This window comes from Myodes glareolus, chromosome 4 (genome assembly GCF_982192425.1).
Source record: "Myodes glareolus chromosome 4, mMyoGla1.1, whole genome shotgun sequence".
Lineage (NCBI taxonomy): Eukaryota > Metazoa > Chordata > Mammalia > Rodentia > Cricetidae > Myodes > Myodes glareolus.
In genome coordinates, this window is record NC_142029.1 from 1,122,007 (window position 1) to 1,137,180 (window position 15,174).

General features: G+C 45.4%; 1 protein-coding gene across 1 annotated transcript in view; it reads left to right on the forward strand.

Moving 5' to 3' along the window:
• Window positions 1–15,174, forward strand: part of Cdcp1 (CUB domain containing protein 1) — a 41,774-nt gene that overhangs the window by 11,372 nt on the left and 15,228 nt on the right. Inside the window, exon 2 of the mRNA XM_048424138.3 lies at window positions 11,053–11,262. Within this exon, the coding sequence (XP_048280095.3) occupies window positions 11,053–11,262 (210 nt within the window). The remainder of the gene's footprint in view (window positions 1–11,052; window positions 11,263–15,174) is intronic.

A 15,174-nucleotide genomic window follows, 5' to 3' on the forward strand; every position in this document is an offset into this window, starting at 1 on the left:
CAGGCAGCCTTAGAAAGAATGAGGTGCCACTGTGTAAATGCTATGGAGCGATGCCCAGGCAGGAAACAAAAGTCCAAAAGGCAGCTATGGCATGCAGCCTCTGGCAGCAGAGAACAAATGGAGGGGGGATAGGTGTGCAAACATACCTGCAGATGAGCTCATAAGATCATGCCTGGCTGACAGTGGTTGCCTCTGGGACAGGAAGCAGCTACAAGCATGAGATGTTTCGTGGTCAATCCTTCCACTTGTGCTTTATGTTTTATTTTTCTAAATGTAAGAGATTTTTGTTGTTGTTGTTTTAACGCTACTGAGAAACCAAGCCATAAAATTCACCAGTGTCAATGCCTTGTTTGTCCAGGTCCTGCTGAGTGTGTGTTATATTGAAAAACTCCCCCCCACAAAGTTCTTTCTGACCCCTTTACAGTCAGTTTCTGTCTAGCAACCACTGATTGATCTTTTATTACCAGGGTTTCACCTCTAATACAACAACAACAAAATTGAGATGGGGTCTCATGTAGCCAAGTAGCCAAGGCTGGTATCAAACTTAACTATAGCCAAGGTTGGCCTTGAACTCCTGTCTCCACTTTCCAAGTGCTGGGATTACAGGTGTGAGCCACCACATCTAGCTAAAATATTCTTAAATTAAAAAAATTCAAAACTGAGGGTCAGTAGCTTTGTTACATTAAAGTGAATTTCTGAAGTATATAGCCTTATCTTCAAAAAAGTCTGAGATTGCTTTCTGCAAGAATTTATAGAGTGCAGATAGAGGCAGAGGCAGGCGGATCTCTGTGAGTTCAGAGCCAGCTTGGCCTACCCATCGAGTTACAGGTCAGCCAGAGCTATACAGAGAGACCTTGTCTCAAAAAAACAAAACAAGCCAGGTAGTGTTTGCCTTTAATCCCAGCAACACTCAGGAGGCAGAAGCAGGAAGATCTCTGTGAGTTTGAGGTCAGCCTATTCTACAAAACAAATACCAAGACAGTTTGGGCAGAGAAACCCTGTCTCAAAAAACATACATACACACAAACATACATACATACATACATACATACATACATAAAATTTGGTTGTGGTACCCTGTAGTACATAATTATAGTGCAATGCCTATATTTCCAGCCTTCTTTGAGGCAGAAAGAAGGATCCAGAGTCAAGGACAGCCTGGACAAACAACATCGACCCTGTCTCAAAAAGTGAACTAATAAGCAAAAGCAATTTGCTTGTGTAGAAAGGATAGAGTATTACATTACTAGGAATTAAGAAAGGATGGCCAGACCTGGAGCAATTTCCCCTAAAAAACAACTTGATGAATATCATTTGGTTTTGGTATTAACTTTCATCTGCTTTTATAAGGCCTAGCACTAAGCAAATTCAGTGAGTTTGATCTTGCTAGGAATGTCTTGAAAAGATCTAGCCCAGCCCCAGGTCATTTTGGTAACAAGGTCCATTCAGCCTACAGACTAGAGGTTCTCTGTGTGCTCTGACCTCTTGCCTCCCACAGTTCATCATCCAGATGGGCACAAATACATAAATTGGTGGTGGGGGACGGGGGATGAGGTGCGGTTAGGGACTATTGATGTGTTTTGGAAAAAAAAGTCAGACTTGCAAATTACCTGCTAGAGCATGCACTGTCTGTTCAACAAGTATAGCTCTTCCCTGCTGTGCCTTTTGTATTGACCCTTGCGACTCTGCCCAGTGTGGTGAGTACGGTAAAAAAATACGTGTTTAAGAGTAACAGTTATCAGGTGGAGAGTTGGCGCAGCAGTTAAAAGCATGGTCTACTCTTTTAGGTGACCTGAGTTCAATTCCCAGCACCCACAGCAAGCAGCTTACAACTGCCCATAACTGTTTCTAGGGGACAGATATCTTCTGGACTCCTCAAGCACCTGCACTCATACGCACATACCTATACACACACACACATACTTGCTCATACACACACATACATGCACATATATAAAACGAAAGAGGAAGACAAGGTATTCTGCTGTCTGAGGCCTATAGGAAACCATTAGTAAGACCCTGAGACTAACCATAGAATAGCTATTACTGATCATCAGTAGCCCTAAAGCGTTTTGGTGTTTAAAAAAACCATATTCTGTTAGGTTTGGTGGCCCAAAGTCCAGCCACATATAAAGTAGACCAAGTTCAGGGTCAGCTTGAGTTGATCACAAGACCCTGTTAAGAAAGAAAGAAAGAAAGAAAGAAAGAAAGAAAGAAAGAAAGAAAGAAAGAAAGAAAGAAAGAAAGAAAGAAAGAAAGAAAGAAAGAAAGAAAACACAAGGAGAAAGGGGGGGGGAACAGGAAACCAGAAGCCTCTAAACACCTAAGCAGGTGGGGAAGGGGCTCTTCTATAAACGGAGGTTTCTCTGTTCTGCCCCATCCCACAGTCGCTTTTAAATAATCACTTAGAGGCCTAATATTAGTTACAAAATGCCTGGCCGAACAGCTCAGACTTGTTACTAACTAGCTCTTACTTTTAAATTAATTCTTTTCTATCAATCTATGTTTTGCCACATGTCTCATGGCTTTATCTGTGCTCTAATAAGTCTTGTTCCTCAGGCATCTGACTGGCATGTCCTTCTCCTCTCTGAATCTCCATTTGGTTTCCCTACCTAGCTATATTCTGCCTGGCTACAGGACCAATTCAGCTTTTATTATCAACCAATGAGAGCAACATATCACGGTGTACGGAAGGGTTATCCCACAGCACAGTTCAGGCGTGTTTGCCACACCATCTGTGTGTATCAACTGATAACTTGTCTTAGTCTGCTTGACATTGTGGTTTTCATTGACTTTGATGACCCACACTTTTGAGGTGTGACAGAATAAATCTTTCTAACATTTCTTGGAATGTTGCAATGACTTGAAGTTGCCCTGTAACTTGTAGCCTGTCATCACAAATCACATCCAGTGGTCAGAAACTGAGCTGTTTGTTGTTTAAACTGTAGTCCCCATGTTGCTGGTCCCTTTATCACATGGTTTTTTAACTTCAGCTATCCTCTTTGATCTCCCTTCTCCACCCGATGTGGTTTGATTCCATCTGGAGTCTTGGTGATGTCTTGTCTGGGCTGTGTGTTCATTTGTTGCAGGCTCATTCAGCCCTCATCATATGATACCATTCAGTCACCATGGTATGTGTCCTGTGTCCTTGGCAATAAATACTACAGAAGGGTCTGGATGACTCCACACAAACCTGTCGCCACTTTGGGAGATGAATTAAATCACAAACCCTTTCACCACTGGCCACTAGTACGGCTTTGGAAGATGGTTCGGTAACTTTGTAAGGTAGATAATTTACATCATTGAGTATCATTTCCTTTGCTAAGAGTTCAGGAACGAAGAAAGGAATAAATAGATGCCCCTGACAGTCTTCATTAGCTGTCTCTCTGAGCTGGATTGAGTGGGCTTATACAATGGGAGCTTAACATCACTTACAGAACTTTATCTTTTTATCCTCTATTGTCACTCTGAGGGCTATGGAAATAATAGGTTATTTTAGAGACAGCTGTGAGTTTGCGTTCTGAGAAGATAGGACTGTGGGTCTCTTTAGGCACATTGTGTCCCTTAAGCCCTGAGGTTGTCAAATGTGATTCTTGGATGCTGAGATGACTTGATGTAGTCGTTTAACCTGTGGTCCCCATGTTCCTAGTCCTATTATCAAACTTTTTTTAAAACTTAAGTTATCCCCTTTGATCCCTCTTCTCCACCTGGTGGATTTGATTCCATCTGGAGTTTTAAGGAGAATGAAAGGTTTGACCTGCTCTCCCCAAGTGGCCCCTAGGAATAAGGTGAGGGACCAGGGCAGGGTGATTAGTATGGTTTGTCAGGTCCTGCTGGACCCCACCCAAAGTGACTTCATAGTCCAAATACCCAGGATAGATGGGGGTCTCTGATCTTGGAAGAAGCATTTCCTGCCAGACCACATCAGAGGCCAGACTGAATGTTTATTACCACATTTAAAAAACAAGAAGAGAAAGAGAAACTCTTGACTGGGGACTAGGGATATTTTCCTATTCTCAGAAGTGTTTCATGCTGCCTCGATTTACCACGTTAGTGAGAACAAACCATTCTCATTAGTTCCTGGCTGTGTGGTGGAATCCCTAGTGCAGAATTAGACCCATGAGTTCTCCCAGCATGCCCTGGGCTCCAGTATCAGACCTCTCTGGCATTGACCTGGCCTTGCCTCTTCTTAGTCATAGAGGAGAGACCTGGGTGACTTGACTTGTCTGAGCCTCGGTCCTTAGGCTGGAGATTGACCAGTCACTCTCTCCCAGAGCAGGTCCTGTTAGAATGGGTCATATTGGTGGTAACCCCAGCTCTTGGCTTCCCAATGATGGCAGGAGCACCCCTTTGCTGGGTAGCTTGGCAGCATGCAGCGGACATATCATCTGTGGTTCCTGAGTACAGTAAGTAGGCCAGTCCAATTGTGTTGGTAGGTCATGTCTCAGAGTCCCAAGGAGTACTGGAGTCACTGAGTCAACAGGTATGAGAAAGCCTTTACAGCCAGTGGAGAGCAGGAAGGCTGATAGAATGTGAGGCTTGGCTTACACTTTTGCACAGCCTCAGAATGAGAGTATGCTAGGAGTTTGTCCTGAAGGTGCTATCCTGGCCTCTACCAGGCCCCACTAGCCAGGATTCTGGGCTCTGGGCTCTGGGTTCAGGCAAGCTGGTGGTGATGGATTATACTGGACTATACTGGACACCACTCCCTAGTACCCCTCACCCACACTGGCAGTGAAAGGCTCCCCTGTAAACATGGTAATATTGATTGACTCCTAAGTGCTTTATGAATACCTAACTCATTCAGACCTCAAAACGGTTCCCTTTTTATCCCTAAGCAGTTTGCTCAAGCAGACACAGCAGACAGACAGTAAAGCAACCCAATTCTAAATCTCTTCACCCCTAAAGCACAGCTGGGAAGACATTCTGGTCCCAACAAGTGAAGCCCAAACTCCATGGCCAGCACCATGCACTCCCCAGACAGTAACTGGTGGCTAACCTCCAGTGTCTTCAGAGTATTTTGATCTTTCTTGGTGGCCTCAGCTTACTGACTCCGATAAGATCTGATAGCTAAGATCACACTGAATCATCCCTCAGAGCAGGGGATGAAGCAAGGGGAAGTCACTGATGTGGTGTGAGCGTTCCTTTGTGGTGCCTCTCCCCTGGGCCCTCCTAATGTGAGCCTCTCATCCTCTGAGCAAGCTGGCAGCTAGCGAGGTGTTTCACACACCCTGTCCTAGAAGCAAATCACTCACATACCTGGTATTCAACCAAGAAACTTGGACCTGAGGCGTGGAAGCAGGAAACACTAGCTCGTGAACCCGATGAGTGACGAGGTTGCCCCACAAAGTGGGATCTTCTGTCTAGAGAGGGTGGTGTTTTCCAGGGTGGCATCCATCAGCATCACCCTCTCGTGTACTGGCGACTCCCACACAAGCCATGACTGATCACCCGTGCTGATTCACATTTAACACGCCATGTCTGTCTCCCTTGAAATTCTGGGTATTCCTCCAGAGCTCCAGGCCTGAGGGTGCCCAGGCTTAGCCTTGTTCCTGGCTGGGCGCTGCCCAGTGCATCGTGATTGGATAGAGAAAGTGAATGTGAGCCAAGCCCCAGAGGAAACCACACCGAGCATGAAGGCAACGAGTTCTGACGCATCTGAAAGTGTTTAAATTGTGTGTATCTGTCAGTCTTGGAAACTGTTTGACAAATATGGGAGGAAATGGTACCTTAGCGTTTAAATCCCCGTTGTAGAGAATTGAAATGAAACAGGACAGTGTGGGAAAGGAATAAACTGTGAAGTATCCTGTGGTATGTGAATAATGAGCAATGATTAGGAACATCAGGAATTCCCACCTGAGAGGCACAGGCAAGGTGGGCTGAGTGAAGATCTCCTAATAAGGAGAACTAGGGCAGCAGGGAGCTAAGGAGCTGTGACTCAGGGGCTGATCTAGGGCCTCAGAAGCTTCCCCAGGGCCCCACACCTATTCCCAAGAAGGTTGATTTGGATTTCTTTCAGCCCAGAAGATCTCAAAAATCACGCCAGTATTGGGAGTGTTTTCTGTATTTCTCTGGACTAGCTAGGGTCACAAACCTGAGCTTTCCACCAATGAAGTATAAAATTCTTACAGAGATGAAAGAAACGCAGAAGAAGAAAATTTTTCTCCTCTCCTCCAAACCACGGTACTTCTGTCAAGGGCTCTGGTGTGCCAGGCACAACAGAGGAGTGGGCGGGAAAGGCTGAGGTTTCGCTTCCCAGGGTTGGTTTTTCCAATTTCAAGGTATGATAAATGGTTGAGTGGGTGAAAGGAAAAGCCATGTAAACAAAGTGTTCTCAAATTCCAAGTATCTGTGACCAAATGAGCTCCTGATTTATTTTATGCAAGCAATACTGTTCCCATGATCCCTCATTACAGTGAAGTAATGGCCTCTAGAGCGTTGACGTGGGAATAGGGAGTCCTGGGTGGAATCCTTACCTCCTCCTTTCCTCTCTGCCCTTTCTGTTGTCTTACACATCATTCAGACTGAGGAGGGCAGATACACATGGCAGCCGTGAGAGGGGAGAGTCCTTGCTTATGACTCTGGAAATCAGCCTGCAGCAAATGTGCCTGGGAAATGGCTCTGCTGAACACAAGTCTGTAACTCAGTATTTCCTTTGGATGCTTAGTGGGATCGCTAGGGTCACTGAAGGATAATGAATTGGTTACCTTTCTCACTGCTAAAACACCTGAGAAAACAATTTAAGGGAAGAAAGATTTATTTTGTCTCACAGTCCCAGAGGGTCAGGTCATGGCTGCTTGGCCTTGTGTATTTGGGTGGACCATCACATGCTTGACCCTGTGTGTTTGGGTGGATCATCACAGGGTTGGCCCGGTGTGTTTGGGTGGACAATCACATGCTTGACCCTGTGTGTTTGGGTGGACCATCACAGGGTTGGCCCTGTGTATTTGGGTGGACCATCACAGCAGCAGAAGGATGTGGTGAGGACTTCTTCACTTCATGGTGGACAGGAAGCACATGGACATAGGAAGGGGCCAGGAACAAGACACTCTCATTTTCTCCAGCTAGGTTCTACTTCCTAAAGTTTCCAAAGCAGTATCCCTCAGGGACCAAGCCACATACACCCTTGGGAACGTTCCATATTCAAACTGTAACAAAAACACAGTTGCTGGGCAGTACAATGTACCAGAGTATAGTAAAGAGGCTGCTTGTTTCGTTCCCGACTGCTCAGCCCCGAAATAATCACATAAAAACTGTATTAATTAAATGACTGCTTGGTCCATTAGCTCTAACTTCTTATTGGCTAACTCTTACATCTTAATTTAACCCATTTCTAGTAATCTGTGTATCGCCACATGGCTGTGGCTTACCAGCAAGATTCCAACTGGCATCTGTCTCTGGCAGGGCTACATGGCTTCTCCCTGACTCCGCCTTCTTTCTCCCAGCATTCAGTTTAGTTCCCTCCCCCCAGCTCTATTCCCCTATAGCTCTGCCATAAACCCAAAGCAATTCCTTTATTAACCAATGATATTCACAGCATACAGAGGGGAATCCCACATCACCGGAGAGTGGAACTCAGTTGGGTGGTGGTCTGTTGGGAGTCAGAGCCTAATGAATTCATGTGAAAATCTGAGTTGTTTAGACCCATAATAGAAATATGCTTAGTGAATCACTGGGAGTAGTCAGCTCCTCACGTGGAAAAATAAGTAGCTAAAAGTGAATCCCAAAGTTCTAGAAAACAAAACAAACAAACTTCCAGGGGCAGGAGCAATGGTTGTTTTTATAAACAGTACAGATAAACAAATTTTATGTCAGGCTCACCAGGTCTGGGAGTGTTGTTATGTTTAAAATCAACAAACTATACTATTAGCTCCCTGGGGGTAGATACTCTGAATAGTCCTGTTAGTTAACTAATTAATTAATTTTTAGAGCAAGGTCTCACTGTTTAACCTTGGTTGGCCTGAGCTTGCTGTGTAGACCAGGCTGGCCTTGAACTCACAGAGATTAGCCTGCTTCTGTCTCCCAAGTGCTGGGATTATACACGTGTGCTACCATGCCTGGCCAGTCAGTGAATTATTTGCACCAAGTGTGGTCCTTGGAATATATTACAAACCCAGAAAATGCTTGTTGAATAAATATCTGATTTCAAAGATTCTAAAAAGCCTGAATTTCTAAAAGACATCACATGCTTTTCTTTGGCTCTTGTTAATAACAGAATGAATGGTAATTGCCAAAATTACTTTGGGTCCTGGTTTGCTCGCAAACAGGAACTACCTGAGAGGAAGATTTTGGTGAACTCTGTTTTGGTCTTCTGAATCTAATTTAAAGAGATTTGAAATGTTTATGCACACACTGAGAGACGGTAACCCCCACAAAAACATTAAAGTGTATTCTAGATGTATTTGTGACTTTTTATAAACACTTATTTTTATGTATCAAGGTATAACATTTGAACTCATTTTTAATGTATCAAGGTATATAGCATTTGAACTCATTTTTTAATCTATTAATCTATAACATAAAATGCCATCACATCTCAGGGACAGACTGATAATTATTAGCATCTGTACAACACAGGCCAGCACTACCATAGTCAAGACCTGTGGCAGCTTCTGCATCCTTCAGAGTCTCTTGGGCCTCCTGGTACCCTCCCTCTCCACTACGCCAGCTCCACAACTGCTGATCCATCTGCTTTGTATCTAATAATTAAAATACTAATTGCCAGACTGTGATGGCCAATGCCTTTAGTCCCAGCACTCCAGAGGCAGAGGCAGGTGAATCTCTGTGTTCTGGCCAGCCTGGTCTACAGAGCAAGTTCCAGGATAGCCAGGGCTACACAGAGAAACCCCGTCTTGAAATACAAAAAAAAATAAAAAATGTAAACAAAAGATACTGATTAACAGTAATAACTATTTTCAATTATGCCTTGGCTAAAAGATGAAAAAACAGAAGAAAGAAGGAAATTGGCAGCATCGTAACCTGATTGCCCTTGATGTCAATCAAATTAGCTTGACTTGGCCACCCAGGGTTGGAGGCTATTGTGAAGGGCGGACCACTGAAAGCATTTTATAGTCAGTGTAGAAGACATTTTTACAACTACCAAAACAACACAAGGGCTGTGATATCACAGCTCAGATATAAAACTGACCACCACAGTTCTGAATGGGAATCAGTTTGATCTGATGTCGTAAAGAGCTCCTTGGATTCTGAGTCTGTTTTGGAAAGTTCAAATGTCACATTATTTCAGGACAAAGCATTTGAGAAAACACATTCCTGTCTCAGAAAAACAGAAACATGTACTCTCTCTCTCTCTCTCTCTCTCTCTCTCTCTCTCTCTCTCTCTCTCTCTCTCGTGTGTGTGTACACCCCTGGTTTCCCCAAGGAAGATTTATTGGCCCTTACTACAGTAAGGTAGTGGTCATAATATTTGTGAGCAATTAAATGCAAGAAAAGACAAGACTGTGAGGTCTGTACCTATACATAAAATTATTTGAGGGCTTGTCTGGTTTTTTCTCTGTGTCCGGTGGGCACCTGGTGCCAGCTAGGTCCTGAGTCTACGGCTGAACAAGATGGTGAATTCTGCTGTCCTCCTGTGGGAGCTTTTCTGTTGGTAGCGAGAGGAGGCACCTTGGGCAGACGGCAGGGTGCCCTCAGGCTAGAGACTAGAGCCAGAGGAACAGAGAGAGCCCAGTACCAGCTGGTGAAGCAGGAGGTATGCTGCCGAAGGTTGATCAGAGAAGGCTGCTGTATGTGAATGGGATTCTATTAGTTACTTTTCGGTTGTCACGACCAAATACCTGGCGTGAAGTATCTTGAGGAAGGAAGAGGAACTGAATAAGAGCTATATATAGCCCGCTATATATGTGTGTGTGTGTGTGTGTGTGTGTGTGTGTGTGTGTGTGTGTAGGGGAGGCATGACAGCAAGAGCATAAAAAAGCTGGTTACGTTGATCCTCCTGCCTCAGCTTACTAAGGAGCTGAGATAAGGCTGTTTTGCCTCTAATTTTAGCAAATGCCCTGTCCCCTGTGGTACAACTGTTTGCTCTTGGCCCATAAAGCATTTGTGGAAAGCGGCAGCTGCAGCAGCTCTATGCAAACGAGTGTCCCAGCCGATAGATGGTGTCTGCCTAGGGCTCTGTCCCCCACTGCTGCCGGCCCTCCTGCTATGGCAGTCACAAGGAAAAGAGACAGGACAGTGCCTCTCTGCTTGTTGTTAATGCTGCATGTGTAGGGATCTGAAAGCACGCTGCCAAGGAGATCAGCAGTGTGGCTTTTATTTTTTATTAGAGTTAACAGCCCAGGGACTGGAGAGATGACTCAGAGGTTAAGAGCATTGGCTGTCCTTCCAGAGGATCTGGGGTCAATTCCCAGCACCTGATGTGGGATTCCTCTCTGTATGCTATGAATATGTTTTATTACCATTGGTTAATAAAGAAGCTGTTTTGGCCAATGGCTTAGCAGAGTAAAGACAGGCAGGAAATATGAACAGAGAGATATAAAGAGAAAGTAGGCAGAGTCAAGGGGACACCATGTAGCTGCCGAAGGAGACGCTTGCCAGAACCTTACCCGGAAAGCCATAGCCTTGGGGCGATACACAGAATAATAGAAATGGGTTAATTGAAGATACAAGAGCTAGCTAGAAAGATGCCTAAGCTATTGGCCAAACAATGTTGTAATTAATATAGTTTCTGTGTGATTATTCGTGTCTGGGCGGCCAGGAAACGAACGAGCAGTCTCATTCTACAAGCACCCACGTGACAGCTAACAACTGTCTGTAACTCTAGGTTCAGGGACTCCAACAGCCTCACATAGATGTACATGAAGGCAAAACACCAATGCACAGAAAATAAAAATCAATTAATTTTTGAAAAAGCTAACAGCCCAAACAAGAGGTGGTTTTCCTACCCAGAGAGCAGGACCAGGATCTCTGCCATCGGGAAAATCATCTCTGTCACTCCATGCTGCCCCCTTCCCAGGCCAGGGGGACCACAGTAAGTAACAGACCTTTTGCCTCTTGCTGATGTTTTGTTCTTATTCCTGTTTCTTCCTTCAGAAGCACTGGAGATTGCTCTGCCCCAAGGAAGTGGCATTACAGTACACATCAAGCTGGTGAACCCAGCCCTGCCTGTGAAAGCCTGCTACATGGTCGTGTCTAGACAGTATGTGACTGAGTTACTTGTCAAACCTGGAGATAAAAAGTCTTTTACCTTCAGCTGCAACAATCCGGAGAAGCACTTTATCTTGGAGGTTAAGAAGAGTATCGGTGAGTTAGCCCTCACGAGCTGCTCCCTGCCCCTGCTGCTCTTTCACAGGCGGTGCCAGGCTCTGGTGCTGGAGAGAGGTCCACTCGAAAGCCTCAGCTCTCCAGCCTGACCCTTACGTGGCCATTCATAGGCTCATGCGCTTCCCATGGTCTCGCAGTTAATCTTCAAGAGAACCCGGACAGACCAGAGTGGAGCTGGTCTGAGCTAGCTCATGAGAAGCAGAGTAGGCCAGGAGAAAGAGGTTGTGACTTTCTTTCTTTCTGGCTTTTTGAGGCAGGGTCTTTCATACCCTTAGCTGCCCTGGAGCTCACTCTGTAGACCAGGCTAGCCTGAAACTCACAGAGATCCACCTGCCTTTGCCTCCCAAGTGCTGGGAGTGTGTGCACCACAACACCCAACTTTAATCATTTGCTCTTAACCACTTGACCACACAGTCTCACAGATCACAGGAGAGACCCACAAGCCTCAGGTCTGTAGGTCTGTGAAGCTCTGATTCATGTGCTCGAAGGATCTAAAACTCAAGGGTCTCACCATAGGACGCTTTTGATGTGAAACACAATACCTGAAGTTGGGTATTTAAAAGCCCGGGGTGTATTTTTCTCACAGTTTTGGAGACTGGCAAGCCCAAGGTAAAGGCACAGAAGGTGGTATCCTTTCCACTTGAGCCTTTTCGTAAAGGCCCTGATGCCATCCACCTCCTGACTTAATTCCCACCTATTGGCACCATCTCTTGGTGTTGCCATGCTAGGAATTGGGTTTTTAACCTGTGGATCTTAGAGAGTGCACAAACATCCAAACCGCAGCTGAATGGAAGACAGAGAACTAGACGGTCACAGTTAAGTGTGATGCCCTAGGCCTTCTGTTCTGTTCATCTCTGCTGCCCTTTTTGTTGTCACCATTTTAAGAGCATGTGCTACTTTATAACCAAATAAGCCAATAAAGTGGCCTTAATTTTGAAAAGGGGCTAAGGAGCATTTGAGTACGTTTAGTCTTTCAGTATTAGGATGCCCAAATCATCTGCTAGGTAGTGAAAACGCATGCTTCCAACTGTGGAGGTGATGATAACAAAATATCAGTTCTAAAAGTAACAGATACAGGCCTGGGATTGGGTCCAGCGGTGTGTCTGCTCCTCATTTCCCTTCCCAGCAAACATCTGGAAGCTTTAGTGGAGTCTGAGATCCTCGTACTCATGCTAGAGCAGTTCCATGAAGATTTGTGAAGGTAGAGTCCTGCTGGGAAGAATGAGCTAAGACTCACTTCCAAGTGACATGTCCCCCTCTGGAGAGGAAGTGTTTGGCTTGCTTGAGTTTTTGCACTGGGCAGAAGGCAGGAGGTTTATAGCCAGGCCTGTCACTGAGCCACTTCCATCTCTGTGGCTAAGACTTTTGGTGACAAAGGACAGTCATATTCATGTGCGAATCTCTCAGTGTTGTGTCTAGCAGCAGAGCTGAGCCTAGAGACTGGGCTTCTTGACAAAGTTCTTGATATAGAATCAAACCAGAAACTGTTGAGTAGTCCAGGCTATGGTACGTCCAGGGCTCCAGGTCTCAGAGCTGTGCCTCGGTAGGGACTAAGATCCCACAGTGGAGAGAACTAGCTGCTGCCCTGACGCTGGGATGGCTCCGTGGGTAAAGACGCTTGCTACCAAGCCTGATGACCTGAGTCTGATCCCTGGAGTCCACATGGTAAAGGAGAGAATTAATTCCTATAAGTTGTCCTCTGACTTCCATGTGCACAACAGCACACACACATGCATACACGCACACACACACACACACACACACACACATAAGTGGGAAGCTAAGAGCTGCTCCGTGCACACAGTGAAGTTTCTATGAGCTCCTAAAATAGCTGTGATCTTTATCGACACAGAGTCTAATGTTAGCAACATTAATCACCATTTTATCTGATCCCGTTTCATTGGTTTGGCTGGGCAGTGCCCTGACATGAATGCAGGTTGACCACAGACAGCAGAGCTTCAGTGCTGGGCCAGCTGCATCTGCAAGTGGCCAAATCCAGGTCATCCGAACTCCAGGGCTGCTTCGCAATAATGAGAGGTTTGATGTGGATGATCTCAGAGGTCTTAGACGGCTCTTGAGTTCTCCTAGGTCTATTTGGAGTTGACAGTGTGTGTGTGTGTGTGTGTGTGTGTGCGCGCGCGCGCGTGCCTGTGTGTGTGTGTACAGGCACGTCCATGTCCACGCATTTGAAAGCCAGAGAGCGATGTCCAATGTCTTCCCCTACTGCCCTCCACTGTTTTTGAGACAGAATCTCTCAATGAACCCTGGAACTCAGCAGTTAGCTAGGTTAGCTGGCCATCAAGACCCCATAATCTTCCTGTCTCTGCCTCTCAGCTCTGTGATGGCAGGCGTGCATTGCCCCACCCTGCTTTTGTATGTGGGTAAGAGGTACATGCACCTTGATGTGCAGGCACACGACCCACGCATGCACATGCAGAGGCCAGAACACTGGGTGTCTTTTTCCATTGCTCTTGTTGCCTTGAAATAGGGTCTCTCACTGAGCATTTATTTTCCTTTTTTTTCCTTCAGTTTTTGAGGCAGGGTTTCTCTGTGTAGCTTTTGAGGCTGTCCTAGAACTTACTCTGTACACCAGGCTGGCCTCGAACTCACAGAGATCTGCTTGCCTCTGCCTCCCTTTAATTTAATCCTTTAATGGGATTAAAGGAGTGCACCACCAGCGCCTGGCCAATCTCACCGATCTTTTGAGAGTTTGGATCCAGAGGTTAAGAGCACTTACTGCTCTTCCAGAGGTCCTGAGTTCAATTCCCAGCAACCATATGGTGACTCACAACCTTCTATAATAAGATCTGATGCCCTCTTCTGGACTGCAGACAATAATACAGTACTGAACACTGTAAATATTAAATAAATCTTTAAAGAGATTTTTTTTTCCCCCTCAATGCTGGGGTTACAAGAATTGTACCACCATGCCCAGGTTTTTATGGGGTGTTGGGGATTTGAACTCAGCTCCTCATGCTCACATTACAAGCACTTTCCCTAACCCCAACAACAGCACTTTCCAACACCCAAGGGGAACACAAGTAAGGACCCACAGATTCTTATTACTAGAGCAAAGGCCATTGCACCTTCATAACCTCTATGTACAACACAGAAATCCTGAAGTGTTGCCTGCTTTCTGTTATTTCAGTCTTTCATAAATTCTCCTTGATAGTAACAATCGTGTTGTTTTAAAAAGGCTTAGGAAACAAAATGAATCAGAGGATGTAATTACTTATTAGCCTTAAATGACTCCTCTGCCGTGTTAATGAAGTCAGGAGAGCCTCAATACAGGGAGCTCACTGTGCCTTGGATTAGCCAGTCAGGGGAACTCTGTGCTGAATATGATCAGTATGCTAGTGCGATGTAGAAGGAAAAGGAAGTTTAGAAGGTGGAGCCTGGCAGTGTGCCCTCAAAACCATGAAATTAATATCTAAATAGAGGAAGGAAGTTGTCCCAAGGTGCAGGCTCCCTGTAGCTCTCTAGAAGACCAGCGGGGGACAACTGACCAGATGCCAGGCACTGTGCCTGGGGAACAGTGTTAGGTGTCTTCCGTCCAGAGATGGGTTTGTGTGTGTGTCCATCTGTCCTGCAAAAGCAACTTAAGGAAGACTTTGATTTGGGTGTGAGTTCCAAGGGATCCTGTCTGTCATGGTGGAGAAGACTCGATAGCAGGAGCAGGGCATGGCTGGTCACATTGTATCTCTAGTCAAGAAGCAGAGAAAGATGAAGGCTGGTGCTCGGCTCACTTTCTCTTTCTTACTCAGTTCAGGACCCAGGTGATGGTGATGCCCACATTCGAGGTAGATCTTCCCACCTCTATCTAATCTAAAAAAAATTTTTCACAGTCATACCCAGAGATTTGTTTCTGTGGTGATTCCAAATCCTGCAAAG